This window comes from Onychomys torridus, chromosome 2 (assembly GCF_903995425.1).
Source record: "Onychomys torridus chromosome 2, mOncTor1.1, whole genome shotgun sequence".
Classification (NCBI taxonomy): domain Eukaryota; kingdom Metazoa; phylum Chordata; class Mammalia; order Rodentia; family Cricetidae; genus Onychomys; species Onychomys torridus.
This window is the reverse complement of record NC_050444.1, coordinates 126103549-126127624: the sequence shown is the minus strand read 5'-3', so window position 1 is coordinate 126127624 and position 24076 is coordinate 126103549. Positions and strand designations below refer to the sequence as shown.

General features: G+C 47.2%; 1 protein-coding gene across 7 annotated transcripts in view; it reads right to left on the bottom strand.

The window, feature by feature from the left end:
• Positions 1-10035: 10035 nt before the first annotated feature.
• Positions 10036-24076, bottom strand: part of Ttc39a (tetratricopeptide repeat domain 39A) — a 38497-nt gene continuing 24456 nt past the window's right edge. For 5 of the 7 annotated variants that reach the window (XM_036179171.1, XM_036179168.1, XM_036179169.1 and 2 more), the window contains exons 9-18: positions 22270-22378; positions 21755-21822; positions 21616-21675; positions 20384-20545; positions 16400-16491; positions 14507-14627; positions 12670-12781; positions 12222-12336; positions 11148-11264; positions 10036-10670 (exon numbers count right to left, since the gene is read on the bottom strand). In XM_036179171.1, coding sequence (XP_036035064.1) covers positions 10550-10670; positions 11148-11264; positions 12222-12336; positions 12670-12781; positions 14507-14627; positions 16400-16491; positions 20384-20545; positions 21616-21675; positions 21755-21822; positions 22270-22378 — 1077 coding nt within the window. In that variant the 3' untranslated portion in view covers positions 10036-10549. The other 2 variants (XM_036179172.1, XM_036179174.1) reach the window with 2 other exon arrangements.

Below are 24076 nucleotides of genomic sequence, written 5' to 3'. Positions count from 1 at the left end.
GTTACAGAAAACACATGTAGTCTGTTTTTATAGAAAGGTGTCTGTTAAGTCTTGCTAGGTGACTGACAAGAAAGGTGAGTGTGTTCCATGTTACGCATATTAGTGCAGCAGGATCTGTGTAACCACATGACTTCACAGTTGTGACCTCAAAGGAACTTCTCCTTTCCTTTTTCTTGCAATTAATGTAAGAATACTCTAAGTCTCTACACGTCTGAAGGGTGAGAGGTAGAGACGGTCTAGTAAAGATGTAACGTCTTATCCATTGAGCGTGTGTTTATTTTTCCTTATGTTCTCGAGGTGATTTGTTCCTTCGACTCAATGATATTGTAGTTAAAAATTATGAGCAAAAGTGCTCTCCACCTAACAAATCAGAAATGATTCTTTTATATTGTGTTGAATATTTGACTGACACCTTTTTACATACAAAAGTTTCTTGAAAGTTCTTCATGATTGCATTACAGAACAAATTATGCCATAAATAGTTGATTGACATTCAACCGAAGCATTCACATGCTGCTTAATTTCCCGATGAACCCCGTGATGGAAAGACTTAAAGATGAATTTGGAAAATACAGAAATTGGATCATCAGGTTCTGTTAAATTGTTACATATATCTTGTTTAATTTTTGTTTATTAATTTATATCCACCCAATTATAAAGTAAATTTGGAGGAAACAGCTGAAGTTGTGCTATATTTTCAGTGATGATTCTTTTTTAATCCTCATATTTTCTAATTATACACATTTGTGTCATCAAGTCTTATAGTCAGACTTTTTTCCTCTTCTCAAAATTAGTAAATGAACTTTTCCCAGTTGTCTTTCATGCTACAATCTTTGGTTAAAGCAAAAACAAAACCAAAAGTTCTGCCTCAGGGGCCAGTACAGAACTGCGTGCTCTTGGGTGTTTCCTGTCTTTAACTGTATTCTGTACATACCATGTGAAGAACCATCAATTTTGGAGTCTACTAAATGGCTAAAATTATAATATAGCCACAAAGGGCTTAGAGAGCTGGTTACACATTTCCCAGAATATCTAATCCGTAAACACACACACACATACGCACAAGCTTAGTTACTTTCAAGTTTATATATGTATTTCTTTTAAGAAGTCTTTATTTTTTCTTACTTTACAAAAAAAAGGTGGGTTTTGTTCTGTATTTCTATGTGTATGTCAGGCAAAATAGGCAGGTCAGCTTAGGGTCAGCCTTTATATAGTAGTGAAGATTCAGGCCTCATCCCAAATCACTTTCTTTAGACTTCAGTTTAAGGCTTAGGGAATACTTTCCATTACTTTGTGTTTACTACCATCTAGCCACACTCTCAGAGACTGGATAGCTTTAAAGCTTCCTAAGCTAAGTAGGTGTAGCCTGTTTAGAAATGGGCAAGATGTGTTCCAGCCTTGCTATAAGATATGAAATGTCTGGAAAGCCTAACCAGAAAATGGAGGAGGGGAATTTATACAAAGTGCAATGCTTGGATATATTTTTTAAGTGATGTTTACATTCTTACAAGGAATCTCTTACTTAAATTGGTATTGGAAGACTTAACCCCCACCCCTGTGTGTCTGTGTATTTCACAGAATATAAGGCATTAAGGTTCTTTATATAAAAAGTTCCTTCATGAGGGAAAAAGCATTTTTAAAATTTTATTCATGTGTATAGATATTTTGCCTACCTGTATGTCTGTCTAACACTTGTGTTCTTGGTGCCTGTGGAGGGCAGAAGAGGGTGTTGGATCCCTTGGAACTGGAGTTACAGACAGTTGTGAACCTCCATGTGGGTGCTGGGAATTGAGTCCACTGAGAGAGCAGCCAGTGCTGAGCCATCTCTCCAGCCCCAGAAAGAAGCATTTTAAAAAACAGCTTGTTAAACCAGAGCTACCTGTGGTCTTGACGGAAAGTGTTAAAAAGGAAAGAAGGTGAGTTTCTTAGCTATACTTAAGAATGATAGTACTTCGGTGATGTGTTGGGGATATGAAGCTCAGTGGTAGAGGACCTCCCTACCTCACGAGTTGGTACTGAGTTCAATCCCAATACCACCACCAACAAAAAATAGTCTGTTTACCTATAGGTACAATCTGTTCTTTAATGAAATAGTATCTTACTTTGTAACCCAGGCTGGCCTTCATACACACTGTGTAGTCCAGTGCAATCTTCCTGTCTTGGCTTCCTCAGCTCTGGGGTCATGGGTATCATCAACTCTTATTATAGCAGTAGCAATCATTACTTAGTCATTTGCTTGCACCTGAATGCAAATGTATCTTAACTAAAGTAGTAAGCTAAAACTAATTTTTTTTTTTTTTTTGGTTTTTCGAGACAAAGTTTCTCTGTAGTTTTGAGCCTTTCCTGGAACTCACTTGGTAGCCCAGGTTGGCCTCAAACTCAGAGATCTGCCTGGCTCTGCCTCCTGAGTGCTGGGATTAAAGGCGTGCGCCCCACCGCCTGGCTCAAACTAATTTTTAACCTTTAGTTTTGAAATCTATGAACACAGGAAAGTTGGCTTTTTACCTGATAACTCTAAAGTAATATTAAATTTACTTAAAACTTGAATCTAAATATCTACTCCACGAGTTGGGGGAAAGAAGCAGCAAAAACATCAGTCTGTGGCCCCTGTTCTAGTGTTTATCTCATCTAGACTTTATTTCTCAAGACTCTTAGGTGCTAATTTTATGTTTCAAATAGTTATTGTGGGGCCTGGAGTTATTGTGGGGCTCAGCAGTTAAGAGCACTAACTGCTCTTCCGAAGGTCCTGTGTTCAATTCCCAGCACCCACATGGTGGGTCACAATTTAAAAAAAAAAAAATACAGTCATTGCATTGTACTAATCACTGACTGACCACCCACATGATATTTACCAGAGCGGTATAAAAGTGGTCCCTGAAAGAATTTTCACTGTTTGTGTCAGAAGCATAAATGTTCAGTACAGTAGCACATGTCCATGACCCCAGCAATTAGGAGGGTAAGAGATCATCCTCAGCTACGTCTGTGTAGGGTTTGAATTTAATAACACAGACTCTCATCCCATTAGTTGCAGAGGGAAAATAAATCTAACTTTTCAGTCTCTGTAGTAGTTACTTTTCTGTTACTTACAGAATTTATTTAGGTTCACTTGTTCCAGGGGCTAGGCTAGATGTACATAACTGTATAGAGAAGTCCTGGGAGCAGGAGCAGGAAGCTGAGAAGACCCCACCTTTCATCTGCACACAGGAAGAAAAGAACAAGAACTGGAAGTGGGGTATGGCTATAAATTCTCAAACCAACCCCTGTGAAATACAAACAAGGTTCTCCCACCTCAGGTTCCATAACCTCCTCAGACAGTGCTGCCAACAGGGCCAGGAGCTGAACTGTGAGCCTGTGGGGACATTTCTCACTTGTCAACTACCATCTCCAAGCCGTTTTGATGGATGCACTGGCAGAGTTTAGAGTGACTGGTAGATAATCCTTTCCCATGCTACTGTGAAGTTTGCTCTAGTACATTGTGGTGTTTTGTTTCCTTAGCTGATTGACAGTGAGAGTGTTGATGCTCGGTTTTTGTGACCCAATTCCTAGACAAGGTTACATAGGCTTCTTGTATGTGTTCTTTGCTTCTTTCCTTGCTGCTTAGCATGGGTACAGAAAATCTAGATTGGGCATTTACAACATTTTTTTCTGATCCATAAAGTTTTCATTAGGTCCAGTGAAATTCTATAAAAGTTCACAATTACCTGCACAATTTAATTTTTTCACCTTATTCTTGAATAGTTTCTTTTTAAAACACTGAACAACAGGCACTGATGGCTATCATTATTGACTAAAAATTATCACTCTTTATATAAGGTTTGTGTATATTACATGGGTATATACATGGAGGTCAGAGAGCAATCCAGGATATTGAAGAGGAGGTTTCCTTTGGAGGGTAACTTCCTTGCCTATCTTAACCTTCATCTCTTCTAGGTCCTCAAATCTGGGACATCATGGCTCTCCCTCATCAACTTGTATCCTCTGGGCCCTGCTTCCTGCTCCACAGTTCACATACATTGTATGAGAGGGAGGGAGAGGGAAGAACTGAGAGAAGGAAAGAGAGGAGGTGGAGAAGAGGGAGAAAAAGGGGAGAGAGAGAATTAGGTAGGTGCCATAGTGTACATGTGGAGGTCAAGGGTAATTTTGTAGCACTGATTCTCCACTTCTGCCATTACATGACTGTGAAAGGCTAACTCTTACCAAGTGTTTATCTAGTTCTGGTGAAGGAAGGTACAAGATTTTGTGTTTCAGACAAACCAGAAACAGTTGGAGTTGTAGGCCACATTTAACCCCAGATAATCCATTCTTCATGTAGCAGCTAAAATAATGTTATGGATCAGTTGAATGATGTCATTCCCCAGTTTAAAACTCTAATAGCTTCCTGTTGGACTGAAAATAAAATCCAGTTGGGCTGTGGTGCAGCATGCCTCTAATCCCAGCACTCAGGAGGTGGAGGCAGGCGGATCTTTGAGTTTGAGGCCAGCCTGGTCTATAAAGCAAATTCGAGGACAGCCAGGACAACATGGAGAAACCCTACATAGAAAAATGAAAAGAATATCCAAACTGGGATGAAGTGACTTTCTGCCTCTTTTCATAGAACTCTGCTATCTAGCCTCTTTGTACTTTGTAAAACCTTTTACATTATCATTTCTTCCCTGAAGCTTGCGCCTTACATACTTATCCTCTGAACTAAACCACACCCATTTACTTTTACTCTATGCCTAACTCTTTTTTTAAAGATTTATTTAAGTATATGAATGTCTATCTGCGTGAACATCTACATGCCAGAGAAGGGCATTGGATCCCACTATAGATGATTGTGAGCCACCATGCGGTTGTTGGAAATTGAACTCAGGACCTCTGGAAGAGCAGCCAGTATTCTTAACTACTGAGCCATCTCTCCAACCCAACTAATTCTTTGTGTTTATATCTCTTCCTTATCAGAGTAAGCCCCACAAAAGTATGACACTTGTTTTCTTTTCTTTTCTTTTTTTTTTTTTTTTTTTTTTGATTTTTCGAGACAGGGTTTCTCTGTGTAGCTTTGCACCTTTCCTGGAACTTACTCGGTAGCCCAGGCTGGCCTCAAACTCACAGAGATCTGCCTGGCTCTGCCTCCCGAGTGCTGGGATTAAAGGCGTGCGCCACCACCGCCCGGCCCAACACTTGTTTTCTGAATGAAAAGAGGACTCTTCAGGAATCTGAGCATTTCTGATGGAGATGGAGGTCTCAGACTTTGAAGCGGGACGTGGTGGCACATGGGGGCCACAGGCAGTTCTAGGCCAGCCAACACTAACACTACACAAGGAGACCAGGCTCAGAAGGGATTGGGAGGTGGCAAGCAGTTCACAAATGATGCTAATAGCAGTCAGAGGCTTACACTTTGAACTTCTTGCCTGAGTGATAGACATTAAACCAGGTCCAACTTTGTTTGTCCCTCTCTGCATTCTGCATACTGGAGTTAGAAGAACCCTTTGCCACTCACTAGTCATAAGCTGTTAAGGCTAGGAGCCCTGAAGTGCCATGTCAAAAAGCCACTGGCAGAGAATGCCTAAGGCAGGAGCAAAGCCAAAAATTTGTAGCCTCAATGGCAGCACTAGAGATGGCCCAATTTAGTCACACCAGAGGTCAGCCCTGCCTTCTCAGGGTACTGTGCTGTGTGACTTGGTTACATAATTGTAATCCTTGGTAACATAAGCACTTGGGCAGGCACGTGGAGGGCAGAGGGTAACTTGGGAATTACCTCTCTGCCACTTATGGATGCCAGGTATCAAACTCGGGTGGTCAGGCTGAACCATCTTGTTGGCCTCCCAGGACTTTTTAGATTCTGACCCATGGATCATTTGAACTGGCAGGCGAGATATGTTTGCTTAAGCAAGCATGCCTACTGTTTGTTTTAACAACTAAATTAGGGGGTGCCCGGTGAGCAGGTAGTAGTTATTAGTTAAAAAACATGATTACAGTTGGGACCTGGAGAGAAAGCTCAGCTGTTTATTTAGCATTTACTATGCTTGCAGAGGACCCAAGTTAAATTTCCAGCATCCACTACAGACAGCTCACTGCTATCTATAACTCCAGCTCCAAGGCAGCTAATGTCTTCCTGTGGGCTCCTACATGCACTCATGTTTACATGCAAACAGACAAGCACACAAAATAATAAAAGTAACTTTTTTAAATGTATTGATCTTTAAGAGAATATGTGTGTACATGCATGTGAGTACAGTTGCTGGTAGAGGCATTAGATACCCCAGGAGCTGGACAGAGTTGAAGATAGTATTAAGCCACCCAACATGGCTGCTGGGAACTGAACTTGGTCCTCTAGAAGAAAATCAGGCGTGCTCTTAAACCTCTGAACCATCTCTCCAGCCCTAAGAATTAGGTTTTTGGTTTTTTGTTTGTTTTTTGAGTGAAGATCGAACCCAGGGCCTTGAGCTTGCTGGGCAAGTGCTCTACCACTGAGCTAAATCCCCAACCCAAAATTAGTTTTTTTAAGTTTCGGTGTCTAGCAGTGTATACCACCCTTACTGTTCCTACTGTAAACCACCTCTGGCATATGTTGTAGCCTTGCCTTCCCAACTGTACAGGTTAGTCTGAATTTATCTGTCCTGATGAGGATCAGTTTCCTCCATCATGCCTCAGTGATGTTCATGAACAAGTTTGTAGATGTGTACACGGGTCAGAAAATCTTGCTAGGTTTTTTTGTCAGTGTCTGTGAGCTCCAGGGATCCACCTGTCTCTGCCTCCACAGTGCTCCATTACAGATGTGCACTTCAGCATCTAGTTTTTTTGTTTGTTTGTTTTAAGGCTTATTTATTATATATACAGCATGTATAACTGCATGCCAGAAGAGGGCACCAGATCTCATTATAGATGGTTGTAAGCCACCATGTGGTTGCTGGGAATTGAACTCAGGACCTCTGGAAGAGCAGTCAGTGCTCTTAACCTCTGAGCCATCTCTTTAGCCCTGGCATCTAGTTTTTGTTCGTTGTTTTTTGTTTTTTACATGGATGCTAAGGATCCAAATTCAGGTCTTCATACTGGTCAGCAAGCAGCTTTACCCACTGAGCCTTCTCTTCAGCCCCAACTATTAAGTGTTGTTTTTGTTTGGATGGTTTTTGGTTTTGTTGAACTTAGATTAGACCTCAGTATCTCATGGTGCCATGTGGAACACAGGGACCCATGTCATACATACTCCATGTGTTAACAAAGATTTCCAAAGGTGGAATTAATTAGCCTGTACCTCTTCCATTTTTCACAGTGCCCCAAGATTCACTGTGAGTTGGGCATTAAACTGATAATAGGTTGGCCAATAATTTAGCAAAGTAGACTTTAGAATTCAGCTGCCTGGCTTCAAATTTTTGTGGTGGATGCATGTTGGCCCTGTGATCCTAGGCAAGTTATTTTTTTCTCATCTTGAAAACAATCAGTCCCTACCTCACAGGGTACTTATAAGGATTACAGCTAGTTTGGTAGCAACTAGCAGATTGTGAGCACTTATTAGCTATTATTTTCTGTAGAACAAAGGCTTTCTTGATTTTTTTTTTTTCACCCATTTCAGTGACTGATTGAGATTATCTCATAGCCTATGCTGGCCTTGAACTCAGTATGTAGCAGTGTAGCATATGTCCTTTTTTTGAGGCAGTGTTTCTCTGTAGCCCTGGCTGTCCTGGAACTCACTCTGTAGACCAGGCTGGCCTCGAACCCAGAGATCCACCTGCCTCTGCCTCCTGAGTGTTGGGATTAAAGGCGTGCGCCACCACCTCCCAGCGTGACCCTTAATCTTCCTGCCACCACCACTCAAGCACTGGGATTACAGGTATGGCTCGCCATGCCTAGCTGATGTCTAGTATGTGAAGTACTCCTTACTGTTAAGGAAAACAGCCCTTCGAAGTCATTTACAAGGTGGTAGCTGTGATGCCTCTGGCTGTCTGCTTATCAACTGTTAGCAACTGTATGCCTCCGAAGAGCTCTGCTTCTTTTAGCTGGCTGTATGCAGTGGGAACAAATTATAGTTGCTCATTCAAGAATGAATTCTCAAGCTCCCAGATGAGGTTGGTTGTGGGTTTACGCTGTTGATCAGCATTGAACTTTTCAATTATAGTTGTGGTAACCCCAGCAGAATGGCACCTTGTAACCTTGAAAAGCTGTAGCTGACAGCAGGAATGAGATGTTCCCATTCACTGCTTGGATTTCAGAATCCACCCTTCTCAATTAACTGTGATTGCCATACTAACATCAGGAAATTGTTAAAGAGGCACTCTGAAAGGATGTATATCTGAAGTAAAAGATGAGATTGAGGCCGGGCGGTAGTGGCACACGCATTTTATCCCAGCACTTGGGAGGCAGAGGCGGGTGGATCTCCATGAGTTTGAGGCCAGTCTGACCTGGTGTACAGATTGAGTTCCTGGACAAGAAGTTTCAGAACAGCCAAGGCTACACAGAAAAACCCTGTCTTGAACCCTCCCCTCTCAAAATAGATTGTTGGTTCCCCATCATCTTAGAATTAAAGAACCTCAAAATTACAGAGAAAAGTGGATTTATAGATTCCTTTGTTAAATGGTCCTAGCATACTGAGACTTTCTGAAGGCCTCTTCTCATGTTCTTGCTGGGAATCCCTCCTGGGCCTGAGCCAAGCCTTGGGTTGAGGTTGGCCTTTTAGGGGCCTCGATTTGGTATCGGGTTGTGACTTTTTGCTGTGGGTGGTGATAGCTGTGTTGGAAACACTCCCACTCTGACTCAAGAGATGATAGGGAAACCTGCCAAGGTGTGGGACAGCTGATAGGGACCAGTGTATTGCCAACCACCCTGCAGACCAGGTGAGCAGCTGAGCTAGACAGCATTGCCAAGGGACTATTCAGATCCTGTGGTACGGTTGCTGCTTCCCAGGCAACTGTTCCTTGTGTGGCACAGGATTTGGGCTTTGGTAAGTGAACATCATTTGCCCTCAGGGCTTTCCAGCTATCCCAAGCTCCTACCAAGCAGAGGTGCTGTGAAAGTCTGCACTAGAGAAGGGGTGATCCAGAGTGACGTAGGACATGGAGGCACCTGGGATAGGATTCCATCTTCAAAATCCCCTACCTGAGAATGGGATTTAGAAACCCAGTGTTCTTTTTCACAGACTATCTCAGAAAGCTACAGGTGGGATACAAGAGGCTTAATCCATTAAACTGTCATTAACCAAACTGCAACCAGGGCAACTGAGGTAAATGTGGGCTAATTAAGGAAAACAGCAGTATCTCAGACGGTGCGAGGAAGTCATCCTGAACTTTTGAAATGGAAGCAAAAGCACCTGAACTCTGAGACAATCTCATGAGCAGCAGTTGACATCACATGGGCTAGTGTCATGTGACCCAGGCTGCTTTGGCACATTGGAAGCCTCCAGGAACCACCCCTCCCCAACACTGCCAGGTTAGTTTCCACATCCAGGACTCAGAAAGAGAACACACTTGTTTCCTCTCTTTTTTTTTTTTTTTTTTTTTTTTGGTTTGGTTTGGTATTTGGTTTTTCGAGACAGAGTTTCTCCATGTAGTTTTGGTGTCTGTCCTGGATCTCACTCTGTAGACCAGGCTGCCCTCAAACTCACAGAGATCCGCCTGGCTCTGCCTCCCAAGTGCTGGGATCAAAGGTGTGCACCACCATGCCCAGAGAACACACTTGTAAAGAAAGGGCTTGTTGTCTATGGAAAGAGTCTTTTGTGCAGTTCTGAAGAAAAGCGGCACTAAGCATGAAAAGGGACCATGAATAAAGGGTTTTGTTTGGCCTTTTCCTTACAAGAATCCCAAAACTGCTGCTTCTATCACTTATAGGAACTGGTTGGTTGTGTTTTGAGAACAGGGTCTTACATATCTCATTCTGGCTTCAAACTCTCCAAGAAAAACTGAACTTCTGATTCTCCTGCTTTTTTTTTTTTTTTTTTCCAATTAGAAGACAAAATTTCAAATTCATGAAAGCTCATTTTTAAATGCTAGCAATTTAATTTAGTTTTTGTGGTTTTTTTTTTTTTTTTTTTTTTTTTTTTAGACAGTCTTGGCTGTCCTGGAATTTTGTATATAGAACTTTGAAGCCAAAAGTTCAAATGCTAGGAACGCCCCTATTCTACCTTCAAAAACTAAGACATTGCTGAGATTTCAAAAGCAGTTTGGCCTTGGAGCATGTAGAGAGATTTACTTCTATAATGTCTGGGTGAAAACAGATTTACAACAATTATTTTTTGGTTTTTTTTTTTCTTTTTTTTTTAAGGCCAACTCTAATCCCATCAATGTATTTCTAAAGAAATGTAAACTGTCAGACATTCTCTTAAACATCACAGTGTAAAACAAGTACCCGTATGTGTGATAGGACTGGCAGAAGGCTCCGCCGGCTCCGCCCTTGGCAAAGGCCTGGGACACACTGGTAAAAACGCTGTCTTGCTTCTGCACAGATCTTCTTGTGCACCCCACAGGAGCACCAGGTGGACCCCAAGGAAAGGCAGAGGGAGGGGATCTTTTGAAATGTTTCCAGGAGCTCTGTCCAGCTAGCTGTGTGTCCGTCTTTCAGCCCAGGAGTGCTGCCAAAGCTACAAGGACACCGATGAAACTGTGGATCTGCTGCTGTCCAGGGAAGATCTGGCCTGGAGTGTGGCTGCTTGGATTCGAAAATGTGTCCTTGACTCCATGGAGTAGTTCTTGTAGTTTTGCCTAAGGGGAGCAAAGGATCAAACACAAGAGTCTTGGCTGTTGTGGGAAATGTATCATACGTTTGAGCTATGTGAGACACCACCACCATTATCATGCTCATCCTTATGCAGTCTGAAAAGTGAGTTTTTAGGACACTAAGGGATTCAAGATGAAGATCTAAGCTCTAAGCAATGGAAGGCTTATTTCAAAGGCTGAACTCTCCTACCACTGCTGCCAGGCCCTCTTGTCATCTTGGTCCTGTTGGGTCCTTGAGCTTGAGATCCAGGACACTTGGGTCTTTATACCAGCTTTGTAGCTGGCTTAGAGTGGGCCTTTGTCTCAAGAATTCCAGCTAAATTTGTAAGCTGAGGGGAAAGCTTGATTGTGGCAGGTTAGAGCTGCGTTCCCACAACACTGCCCTTGCCAGCAGCCTCACTGTTGCCTGGGCACCTGTTCCTCGGGAGCACCATAGGAAATAGAGGGTTGACCAAGCCTTACTTGGCAGAGTCGAGGAGTTTGATGGCCTCTTCGTTTCTGCCTTGCTCCATGAACAGCAGGGCCAACTCCAGCAGGGCATTTGGAATCAAGTAGTGGTCATATTTAATCTTCTTTTCACTGCAGAATAGAAGCAGACATGGCCCATCCTTCAGGTCCTCCTCACCGCTTCTAGGAACTTCATATTCCTTGTCTTAGGAAAGCTGGGATCCTCATACTGTGTCCCGTGTCATGGCCTTGGCTCACCTTCCTGTTTGAGTCTCAGCCACTATTTCTCCAGGTTGAATGGTCTCTTAAGCTGGGAAGCCTGTTCCCTACCTGGCACCCTCTGCCCCATGCTGCCCTGGAGACAGACTTAACAGTCTTTCTTGACATGTCCTTTACTGACTCCCATCTGCAGGGTGGCTTAGTCCTGTGAAGACAAGGCCTTAGTCTGGCCTTTATAGTTTTAGTCAGGACAGGTCCTCGCTGTTGTCTCCTGAAGCTGGTATGTGTCCTGTGTCCAGCCACATTCCACTTAAAACTTTCTCCTTTGCTTTTGTCTAGCTGCTAAGCTAGCAAATTTATTTTCTGAAACAAAGTCTCACTATGTCTTGGCCTCAAACTCTTAGAGATCCTCCTGCCTCTGTCTCCCAAGTGCTGGGATTAAAAGTGTGTGCTGGGCTGGAGAGATGGCTCGGAGGTTAAGAGCACAGGCTGCTCTTCAGAGGTCCTGAGTTCAATTCCCAGCACCCACATGTTAGCTAACAACCATTATAATGACATCTGATGCCCTCTTCTGGCGTGCAGTCATACATGCAGACAGAACACTATGTAATAAAATAAATGTTAAGAAAAAATAAAAGACAACCTTCCTGTAAAATAAAGGAACAGAGTTGATTATGTATATTTAAAAAATTTTAAAAAAAGCATGTGCCATAAACATCCAAATTAAACATCAGCTCTATAGCCTTTCTTGTTATTACAGAGTAGATACCAGCACATGTATGGTGAGTGAGTTGACTGGAGCCAGCCACTGTAGTGGGCTTGGGGGGATGGAGAAGCCAGGCCCAGTGGGAGCAGCCAGAAAGCACTTACTTGGCAGAGATGCTCCTGAAATTCTCCTCTGCCTCCTGGATCCGGCCCAGGTATTTCAGACACAGACCTTTCAGCAGTTTGACCAAGCAGTCATCATCCGTTGAGTACTCGTTCTCTGAGAAGGGTGTGGGGGAGAAGGCAGGCTTGCTCACTTCCGCACAGTTACTCGGGGAGCCCCTCTGGAGCCCAGGACACAGGTGAGTCTGACCCAGTTCACTTCAGGGGACTCCCATCTGAGAGAATGGCTCCAGAATTAGGAGTGACGGGGGAGCTCAAGAGAAGGCCCTGGACAAGGGGACAAGGGACACTTGCTTAGAGCAGCTAACACTGGTCTTCTAAAAGACTGGTTACGGGACAGCGGAATGAGAAGGGACATTTTTGGCAGAGGAACCTTCAACTCTGAAGACTTGACCTGGCCTGGCAGGTTCAAGAGCCTGAGGGTAATCACCTGGGCCTGTTGCCAGCATCTCTTCAGCCTTAGTGATGACCTCAAGCATCCCATCTGTGAGTTTTGGCTGCTTCCCAATCACAGCATAGCCATTCCAGATGTACATCATTTCCTGAGAGTGGGAGTGAGGCAAGTCAGTCCTGGGTCTCTGCCTCAGCAGGGCCTCAGTTTTCCCATCTGTAAAACAGGCAGCTCAGTTCAAAAGGTCTGAGGCCTTTGGATCCCTGATCTTCTGGGTCTTCTCCCAGTCTATGAAGCTGTGGACTGAGGGCATTGTGGAAGCAGCCTTACCAGGGATTTGCTATTGAAAGTCGTATTCCATGAGGATTCAGGGTGGTCCAGCTGCCAATAGGTTTCAGCTGCTTTCCTGCTGCAGCTGCTATGAATGCTGTTATACTCTTTTTATCCAGGCTCCTCCCTCCTTGAGGGTTGGGTCATGCCCGCCACTGCCCTGGAAGCCCTCCCTGCTCCAGCTGGCAGGACCTCCCTTACTGGAGGAAACTATGAAGCACCTCAAGACAGCAGAGCCTAAGGCTGTCGCCTCTCCCTGACAATAGTGGGCTCAAAATTGCAGCCTCTTCATTAGGAATTAGAAAACAGGAATCCTAATCTCCTTTTTCCTCCTTGACAGATACTGAAAATGAAAATTTAATATTTGAGTTTCCTGTTAGCTTAGACTCACATTTCCTAAATCATCAAGCCGGGTAATGGATATGAATGCAGTCCATATAAAGCCATGAAAGATTGTTAGACTCTTGTTACAGTTCAGATTTAGATCAGATCTTGAGGTTGCTCTGTGGTCTCAGATAGGAAACTGGCTGTGAAGGCTCTAGAGATCAACAGTATATAGTCTACTTTGGGCCTATCCCTCCCAGTGGACTTCATGGATCACTTTCTGCATAAGTAGCATTTAAATTGGTATAGTCACATCTTCCCATCCCATAATACCTTCTTCCCCATTTGATAGTAATGACTTGATTGTACATTTTAAACTTTTTATTTTTTTTGAGATGGTCTCATGTATCCCAGGCTGGACTCAAACTCACTATGTGGGTTGAGAACCCTTCTGCCTCTACCTTCCCAGTACTGGGGTTACAAGTATGTGCTGCTATACTCAGCATGTAAAATACTTCAAAACTGACACAGAGGATACAAGCTCTAAACAGAATAAACGAAGCAGAAAAGGTCAGCTTAGGAAGTATGACACAGTCATCATGGGTTCTCACTCCTCTGTATGAATGGGCCAGATGCCATGCCAATGAAGATGTTGACTTCCCAGCCTAAGGACCCTTAGGCTACACACTTGAATGGGAGAGCTGGGACTACACAGTACTCCAGCAAGCAAAGCAGGGCTCCTCCTCTTCTGGACTCAGATTATCTGATGCCAGCTCTAACCATGCATGGACTTAGCCTAACAGTGGCCCTGCATTTAGGCTCTGGAGCCTCACAGCTGAGTTCAAATTTTGTGGGCTAGACAAGTTCATTATCTTTCTACTGATCTGGTTTAGGCCTTACACCCCCTGCCATGCAGGTTTTGTTAAGAGTCAAACATTACCTGAGCTGAGACCCCACCCTCACCTCAGAAAATGTTGATCTAATGAAGACAGTGTAAATAGTGATTAGAGTCTCGTGACAACAGAACAGTCATTCCAGGAACAAGACAGCCAGGGGATCCCTCTGCTTGGGGCTGGGGTGCTGTCTAGTATCTAGTAGAGCTGTTCTTGCTGCCTTGAGGCAGCTGCAGCCTGCTGGCCTGTCATCCCAGCTCGGGTTAATTGTGAAACCTTCGCTAGTCCATTTTCCAACTGCCCCAGAGACTTGTCTTCCTACTACTCACCAGAGCAGGGATTGGCAATGAGATGGGGTTGGGGGAGAGGTAGCGTCTGGATTTGCGGATGGCAAACTTCTCTGTGGGTAGAGACTTCCCAGCAATCTTGAGCTTCAAGCCTGGCACAGCCCTAAAAAAATGGGCAAAGAAGCTTTAAGGGTTTGGTTCAGTGGTAGGACTCCTGCATAACATGTTCAATCCCTATCAACAATGGGGCAGGAGTATAGGGAGAATGGAGCAGGTTTCCAGTCTCAATTTGGCCTATATAGGCCTCAGTTTCCACGCTGTATAATGAGAGCTTAACTCTAAAAAGCATTTCAAGGTGCGAGCCCGCCTGTGGTTATGGTCTCATTTCACAGTCCCTGCATGACCCGATTGCTTGCAAAGGCTCTAGGGCAGGCAGTGTGAGAATGTAATAGCTATCCCTCAGGCCTGCCACCACCTACTTATCTCCCCTCGACGCCCAGGCCTTCCTGGGAGGGCCCACAAAAGTCTAATCCCAGTTTCACAGGCAAGACCAACACCCGGAGAAAGGGAGGGCCTGCACAGACAAACAGCTCAAACCCTTAATTAACTCCAGCCTCCTGAGCTGTGGTCTCAGCTGTTTCAAGGATAGAATAAAATGCATACAGCTGGGCAGGCCTTGGCTGGAGCCTCGCCCACTACCAGCTGCCTGGCCACTGGGTGTGGCTGGGATCTCAGATCCCAAGCTGTATGGGCTCAGGAAACAACTGGACGGGTGAGGCCACCCCAGGTTCCTTGCTACTGATTTATTGCAGAACCTCTCTGGGTCTGTTTTCTAATCTCAACAGCGTAGATCACACCACCTCGCAAGCTTTCTGGGGGAGTTGTGTGAGCTGGGACCATGGAGTTTGCTGTAGTGGCAGGCACTTTGCATGTAAGTGCTCCATCACAGCACTAACCAAGGTTTGTCATGGAGCCAGCCAGCCTCATCTTGACCATGGAGAAAGGCTCCAGATTTCATCCTCTAACATTTTTGACTTCACAAAAGGCAAATGAGTGATCCAGAGAATAATGAAAACAGCAGCACTCTGGGGCAGTCCCGTAGGTTCCAAGTTCTACTTCAGGGTCTCCAAATACATTTTCCAATTGTGAAACTACACTGCTTGCTCTTCTTATCTTACAGGAATTGTCCAAGGTATCCCAGCTGGGAAAGGGATTTAGTTCTGTTGCTTTGAGTCAACGCCACGTGCCTTGCTTCTCTGTGGCTCTAACTCAGCTGATAGGTCTTCCTCTCTAGACCTCAGAGTCTGGTTTAAGTGAAAAACATCCCCCATAGGCTCAGGCATTTGAACACTTGGCTACTAGTGGGTGGTGCCGTTCAGTGGGAGGTTTGAGGGAGGGGGTGCTGTTTAGAGGAAGTGTGTCACTGGAGGTGGGCTTTGAGAGTTCACAGCCTCACCTTCCTCCCAGTTCCACCCTCTGCTTCACGTTTGCAGATGTGATCTCAGCTTCCTGCTCTTGCTGCACCGTGCCTGGTGCTTGTTACCATGCCCACCCAGCCCTTTAGCAGCATCCCCTGCCATCACCCCTGCCATGATGCCATCCCCTGGGAACATAAGCCAAAATAAACTTTCTCCCATGAGTTTGCCTTGGTCGCGGCGCTTTGTCACGGCATCGGAAGTGACTAATACAGTGTCCTTCTCTGTCCTAGTGACCAGATGAAAGAGATGAGTGATCGAAGATTCTGACAAAAGACATTCAAAGGATTCCAGCCAGCAGCAGCACTGGCATGGAGTGCTGGCCAGAGGGGGGAGTAAGGGCACCGGGCACTTAGAGCTGGGAGTGCCCCTCCTACCAGTCCTGCTCAGGCAGCCAAGAACAGAACCTCATGGTCTGTCCACAGGAGACCTAGAGCAGGAGCACCACGGTGGGGCAGACCTGAATAACTCCACTTCATCATCCCCGAACGGCTTGTAGTCGTCCTTCCCAAACATGCTGAGGTAGGCAGCCTTCATGTAGATGTAGGTGGCCTGTGGAGACAGCACCAGTGAAATTGGAGCAGCCCTCCCTCTGCTCACAGCTCCGCACAGTCGCAAATACCGTGTTCAGCCCTCACTGTGGTCGCCAGGTCCCCAGGGGAGGTCACTAAAGCAACTGAGGAAGTTTGAGCTGGGAGGCAGGTGCCTGCAAAGCAGCCTTCCTCTTCACCTTGACTCACTCCATCAAGAGAAAGACCCGAGCAACATGCAGGCCTGCTTAGACCAGGCAGAGGCAGGGTGAGCATGGAGGGGTGCTACTGGGAAGCAGTGGCCACAGGTGGCCCTTGAAGGATGATGGGAAGATTCAGGGACTCGTGGGTACCCATCTGAGTGGAAATGGAGAGGTAGGCATACATGGGACACAGGTGGCTTGCAGGAGGGACTATATGAAGGAGGTATACTTCCAAAAGAGTGAACAGGCCCCTGGCAGGGCTCAGTGGTAGACCTACACCACTCACTTTTACACATTCACCTCAGTCCATCCTAAAGAAGACGTCTAAACCAACCTTGCCTGCTAGATCCATACATAGGCCACCTGACACGGAAAGTGGGGTGCACTGCTTGAGCTGCAGAGTGACCTGCCCATATCAACAAGGCCCAGAAGAAGGCACTGGGGTTAAGGTCAGAGGTGTTTGGCTCTGTGCTGCCCTCAAGTGGCCAAGTTTTGAAAAGCTCTCTCCCAGGGCTGCTGCCAAGAAAAATACCTGCCAGTCACCAAGACACCGGTGGAGAAGGAAAGGGATCCTGGAGTCTCCACCTGCATCATCCACACTGGAACACAGAGTGTCAAGGTGGCCTATGCGTCAAACTGAGGGCCAAGCTGGTCTTTGTGGGCGTGTAATGGAGTCTTCTCATGGAACCTTTAACATGTCACTCTCTACCTCTTCCCTGTCCCTGGTGTTCCAGGGACCGTACCTCTTGTCTAGCTTTTTCCTGCTAGCTTAAATACCTGAGATAGCTCCTGAATTTAATAAAGGAATGGTAGTAGGTACATATACACTAATTCTAAACCAGTTTCATAAGCAATGGAGAGGATCTACAACCTCCCCCAACCCCAGGAACATCTTTCTCACTGGAACACTACCCTAAACACAATTTTCAGGTTTTTAAGCTAAGAGTTTAAAGCTGACAGTAGGACCTCTAATTAGCATGAAATAACCAGGTCAAAAACCTTGTGATGTCTGTTTAAAAAAAAAAAAAAGGCTTTAAAAAGATTTGTCTTTAATCCACAGCCCTTGGGGGCCTTTGCCTGTGAAGACACATTCTCTCTTAGGCTCTAAGAGCCTAAGACACCCCCACCCCACCCCAATAGACCTCTCTCACCCTCACTGTACAACCAGCAGTCAGGCTGGGGCTCACAGTGACTTGTGAACAGACAAGTCATCCAAGGACATCAGGGAAACCACAATCACCTTTCTGATCTGAGTCCCTTCTCCCTGGGGTCAAATATTTACCCTCTAACTCCACAGATGTTTACCTCACTAGAGTAGGAAACCCAGGCTGTGCCCAGCAGACAGTGCCTGTCTGTAAGCCTCCAGCAAGCAGTCAGCAGGGGGCCATGCCTCCAGAACCCCTCCCCACACTCAGATCACAAACCCTCACCCAGTGAACACAGAACCTTTGGGCGGTTCTCTCTCTCTCTCTCTCTCTCTCTCTCTCTCTCTCTCTACACACACACACACACACACACACACACACACACACACACACACACACCCCGGCCTTTGTTTCTTGCTCTGGGTTTGGTCTGTCCTCTCACTTTCTCCCTAAATCCTCCTCCTTGACTCTGCTCAAAGATCTTGCCTTCCAGAATCAGCCCTTTGTCCATTTGGCTGGGTCTTCCAGGGCGGCCAATGGGCTGCCAGGCTTTTCTGCCTTTGTAGGACTGAGCAGCATCACATGGAATTCCTACCATCTTAGCCCGAGGCTGCAAGCTCTGGGCAAACTCAAGGTCTCCACAGGGTGAACTGTCCAGGCAGAGAAGGAGCTGGATATAGGAGCTGGCATATATGGCAATGTCCACAGGCAAATAAATCCCTAGAGTTGGAAGCTCTAGGATGCCATGGTGGTCCGGTGCTGGAGAACAGGAAGGGATCAGACCCTGAAACTGGGGCCATTTTTCATAAGAAACCTACCCGAGGAAGTTAACTGCAGACAGAGAAAATCTTACTACCCCAAGTCACACAGTGAAGTGTTTCTCACAACAGACTTCCTTCCCCACGCCTAGGAAGTCTGGCCTGCCCACTGCACCTCACTGTAGCTGTGTGGTCACACCAGGCCTCCCTGTTCCCATGTGGGCAGATCCCGCTGCCTGCCTCACTCCACAGGAAAGATTCTGCAGTCATATTTAATTCAAAAGGGTTCCTTAAGGCTTTGTTCTTGTTGGGAATGGGGAACAATGAGGAACAGATGTGGCCCCAGAGCTAGGCCCTGAAGATGCACCTTCAACAGCAGGAGGCCTCCAGGCAAACCCAGCCTCCTCTGAAGGACTTGAGCAGTCAAGAGAACAGTCTCATGGGAATGACCTCAAATCCACTGTTTCCCAAACAATAGGGTTGCTGGCTTGCGCCTTACTGGGTGAAAAATGAAGTCAGACAAAGCTAGAGACAGTGATTACTCAGGGGACCTGCTCCCTCCGAGCTCCACCTGCCCCAGGATTTCTCTTCAGCCTGGTTCCCAGTGAGAAAGAAATGAGATGCAGACAAGTAGATCTCAAAATATGTGTCAGGGCAGAGCTGTTTTAACAACTGCCTGGAGTTCTTCAAGAGGCTTCAAAGGTCATGGGAGGATGCCAGGATTGATCAGCAAGGTCTGCGGTGGACAAGGGATAAAGTCATTGGGTAGGCGTGCTATGTATCAGACTGGACACTGGAGACGCTTGCTTTAGAGTTCTGTTCAACTCCTACTAATCCTAGCATAATGCAGCATGTCGGCACTGTTTGATGCGGCTGGCTGGCTGGGTTGGGCAGATATCGGCTTTCTTCGATTGTGCCTACACGGCACATCTGCAATGCTGCAACCTCCTCTCTCTGATCTCTCTCACATGCACACTTCTTCCAGTCACGTCACTTCAGTTTTCTTCTGAAAACACGCCTCTCCCCGCTACTCTCATTCCAGAAAAGAATCATCTCATCTGTTTTAGATGCTGACACGAGATGTGTGAGGCTTAACCGTGGAGTTGGGTTGAAACTAAAGGGAAAATATAATTTGGGGGCAGCCCCTGGCCACCTTGCCTGCCATGTGAAGAGAGCTTGTCCGCAGAACACGGATGTCAGAGAAGAGACCGCAACTGCAGGTGGGTGGCTAAGGCAGATGATACCGTTTGAATTCCTGGAGTCAGGTGACGCTAAGTTCAGTTATATGCGCAGATGAGCCTCGGGTGCTCCATATCTGACCACTAGACTCACTGGGGCTCTCTGATTAAAAATAAATAAACTGTAAACATTCAGTGTCTTGGTTGTGCTGGCCATGTTCCATGTGTCCCTGTGGCTGGAAGCTACCCTACTTGGGTGGTGCAGAAGGAAAAACTCCCCGCCATAGTGGACATTTCTATGAGACAGTACATGCTTAGACGTGTGAGACATGTCTCTATTCCTCGTGACCACATAGCTGTGCTGACATGTTAAGGCTGAAGGGAAGTGGCTCAGTGACCAAGGGGATGCTTAGAACAGAGGGACAAGGCCCTGGACTCAGTGCCCAGCACCAAATCAAGCGTCTCTGCTCGTCACAGCTCTAAGCCCTTCCCAACCCCAGGTCCTAGTCAAACATCTGGTTCTCTTTAGATCCCAGTGGACACATCCAGGTTCAGTCAGAGCTTTGGCCCTCAGTTCAGGGCCCCTTGGCCCATCTGGGTGAGCCCTGGCCACCCAGTGCCCTGACCCACCTTGGACCAGGAGTTCTCCTTGCTCAGCAGGTCCGCGTAGAAGTAGGCCATCTTCCACTGGCCCTTGTAGGTGAAGCACCACATGAGCTCCCAGTAGCACATGTGGTGGAACTGTTTCCAGTGCTGCTGGGCCTCACAACACTCCTCAAACCGCCGGATGGCCTGTGGGCAGCCGCAGGTCAGCCCGAGGAGCACCCACCCAGCCCCGACACCCTCCGCACCCTTTAGCACCACAGCAGGGCTGGCCTCCCCTGAGGCATGGTGGTCCAGAACTGCACCAGTCGTCTAGGAGACCAGGGAATCTGCCTTCCTGTCCTGGCTCTAATCGGCTACAGGCCTGTGATTGTTTCTTTTGATCCTAGAGTTTGTCACTAAGTGAAAGCATGGGACAGAGCGCACTGGTGTGTGTGTATTGGGGGCAGGGACAGGACAGGAAGAACAGGGTGTGACTACTGCAATGTTTGCCTTGGTGTGTACATGTCGAGGGACGTGGGTCGAGGCCAGGGGTCAACCTCAAGTGCCATTCCTCAGGAGCTGTCCCTCTTTCTTTTGAGACAGGGGTTCTCACTGGAACCTGAGGCTCCCCAATTAGGTTAGGCTGGCTGGCTAGCAAATCTCAGGGATCCAGCCTCCCCCACCCCTACCCCCACTCCCCACTCCCCACTCCCACTCCCACTCCCCCACCCCCCGCCAGGACTGGGATTCTAAGCATGTGCCATCCTATGTGACTTTTTCACATGGGTGCTAGGGACTAAACTCGGGTTGTCTCCTCATGTGCCATCTACCCAGCCCCAGAGGGTGTTAGTATTACACTGATATAATGTCTGTACCTCAGAGAAAACACCAAAGATTCTAGTAGTTTCCATGGTTACCCACACCTGGGGATTTACCCTGGGGAGATGTCCAGGACTCTACAATCTAGTCCCCCACATCGGCATAGTGCTCTGGACCTGGCTGTGACCTGCCCTGTCTATCCCTTTCCATGGTTCTTTCCCCCTAGCTCACCCCCACCACCCCCATTCACCACATTCAGCCTAGTCACCATGCCCTGGACAGCAGCTCTTCCTGACCAGGAATGCCTGTCTCTATCAAAGCCTATAGCCTCCCTCCTCCCAGACCACCCCTGTCAGGAGTGCCTCTCCCACCCCTGCTCTTTCATGGGCTCACCCTACCCCCAAGGATACTTGTATGTGTCTGGCTGGGACATCCCAAGAGACCCCCACATCACTCACAGCGTCAATATTTCCTTTGATAGCTTCAATCCGCCCAGCAAAGAATAGGAAGATGGCACCCTGCAATGACACTCGTGAGGATCTGCGTGTGTCCACTGGGTACAGGTGGGATGGGGTGGCCAGCGGAGGTTGTTCTCACCTTGGGGTATCGGTTCAGGTAGGGCTTCAGCAGCTTCTCTGCCTCCTCGATGTTGACATTCCCAGTACCTGCAGGTGGCAAGGAGATGCACTGCTCAGGTTCTGTTGCTGGGGCCTGTATTCCTCCTAGAAATCTGCCAAGGCTTTCTTGGGGCCTCTGTCTTTCCCTCTGTGAAATGGCACGATTCTCCCTATCTCTCGAGTGACAGGAGACTTGAACAAGTTAGTGTGGATACTGTCCCTGCACATCACAGGCTCAATAACCTGGAGGCCATTTCTGAGTCTGCATCCAGAACAACGGACAGCATCTTCACACCTTCCACAAGGTGGCGCCATCACCCCCACTTCACAGCGGGAACCAGCACAGAGAGTAAGGTTCAACAGGCCGGGTGCCGCAGGCCCACTGACGGGGCTTTGCCTCAGTCCAGGGGCCCTGAGCAGGGTCAGCCTCTCTGCCAGGAGCCCGGCACCCCGGCACCCCGGCACCCCGGCACCCCGGCACCCCGGGCCTCCTACCGAGCACGAAGGTGAGGAAGGTGTGGTAACACAGCAGCAGCATGACACACAGCACCGCGCGGAAGCTGTGCCCTGTCGCGCCCTCCTCCAGCTGCAGCAGCCCGTAGTCCTGGGGGACAAGATGATGATAGGATGCGGTTCCCAGAGAATCGCGGGACCCAGGTGGGCAGTTATGAGACAGACTGTTCTCCGGAGCCGGGAGCGGAGGTGCCAGGATTGTGGTCCCCAGCCGAGGGCTGCCCTCTCCTCATCTTTCATCTGCACCTACTCCTGACCCTGTCATGCGCAAGGCAGCCCGGTCTGCTTAGGAGGAGGGATGACTCCAGGAAAATGACCCTAACTACCAGTAGGTGCTGGGACCAGACCCAACCTGTGTGTGTAGTCTCTGCCCTCCATCTACTTTCCTCAGTATTCATGCCCTTTCTCAATCCCTCCACAGCTGCCCTGGGTTGGGACAGGCTCCCCCCAAGCTGCAGCTGCAGGTTAGAGTGGACCTTCCCACCTCAGCCTTCCTGAGACCACTTACCCAACTGCCTGCTCTAGGGAGCAGCCCACCAGCCCCGGGAGCCTCCCGCTGTGGATCACAGATGGCATTTCCCAGGGCCAAGGATGGGCTTTAGAGGGTACTGAGCCTTGGGGCCTGGTTCCCGCCTTTGTGCTCTGTCTTTGTGAAGGTGCCCCCGGGAAGCCCCAGATCTGGGTTCACATAGAGCTCAGCTCTCACCCATCAAGAGAAGCTGCACAGGCTGAGGTGGCCAACCCCACATCTATTTCTGAAGACTTGTTATGCGGCACTGTTTGGGTTGTTTGTTGAGACAGGGTCTCACCATATATCTCTAACTGCCCTAAAACCCACTATATAGACCAGGCTGCTGGCCTTAAACTCAGAGATCCTCCTGCCTCTGCTTCTGCATCCTGAGTGTTGTGCACCATCACCCCTGGCTCTGTATGGCGCTCCTCATGCTTTTTTTTTCATGAGTAAATAAGATGGATTTTGCCAGACAGTGGTGGCACACGCCTTTAATCCCAGCAGTCGGGAGGCTAAGGCAGGTGGATCTCTGTGAGTTCAAGACCAGCCTGGTCTACAGAGCCAGTTCCAGGACAGCCAGAGCTGTTACAAAGAGAAACCCTGTCTCAAAAAAAACAAAAAAAGCAAAGATGGATTTTGTATAATAACATTTCCTTTAAAAATGATGTCATTGGGTTGGAGAGATGGCTCAGAGGTTAAGAGCAATGGTTGCTCTTCCAGAGGTCCTGAGTTCAATTCCCAGCAACCACATAGTGGCTCACAACCATCTGTAATGAGATCTGGTGCCTTCTTCTGGTGTGCAGGCATACATGCAGGCAGAACACTATATATATACATATATGTATATAAAATAAATCTTAAAAAAAAAAGAAATGTCATTTTGGGACAAATAACAGGAAAACCAAAAAGCAGTGGTTCATATACATATAGGCTATCAGGAAGGGCCAGAGAGAACACACACACCAGTATCTTCAGGACAATGTGGAGCCTCTCATTTTTACAGAGAGGAGGCTCATGGGAAAAGGGGAATTGCTTAGGGTCACAGGGAGGAGAGGAGGGGGCTGGGGACGACTGTTAATTCCTGGATAGTGTTCCTTCCACCACACTGGTGACCGCCTCGAGGGGGCCTCCTCGGTCTGCTTCCTCCAACCCCTGCCTGTGTGCAAGGTCTTGGCCTCAGAGGGTCCCCTGGTTCCTCCCAGGGTGTGACACACACGGATCCCTGCACACTCACAGATGAAGTAGGAACACCAAAAGCCGACCTTGGACAAAGGGACT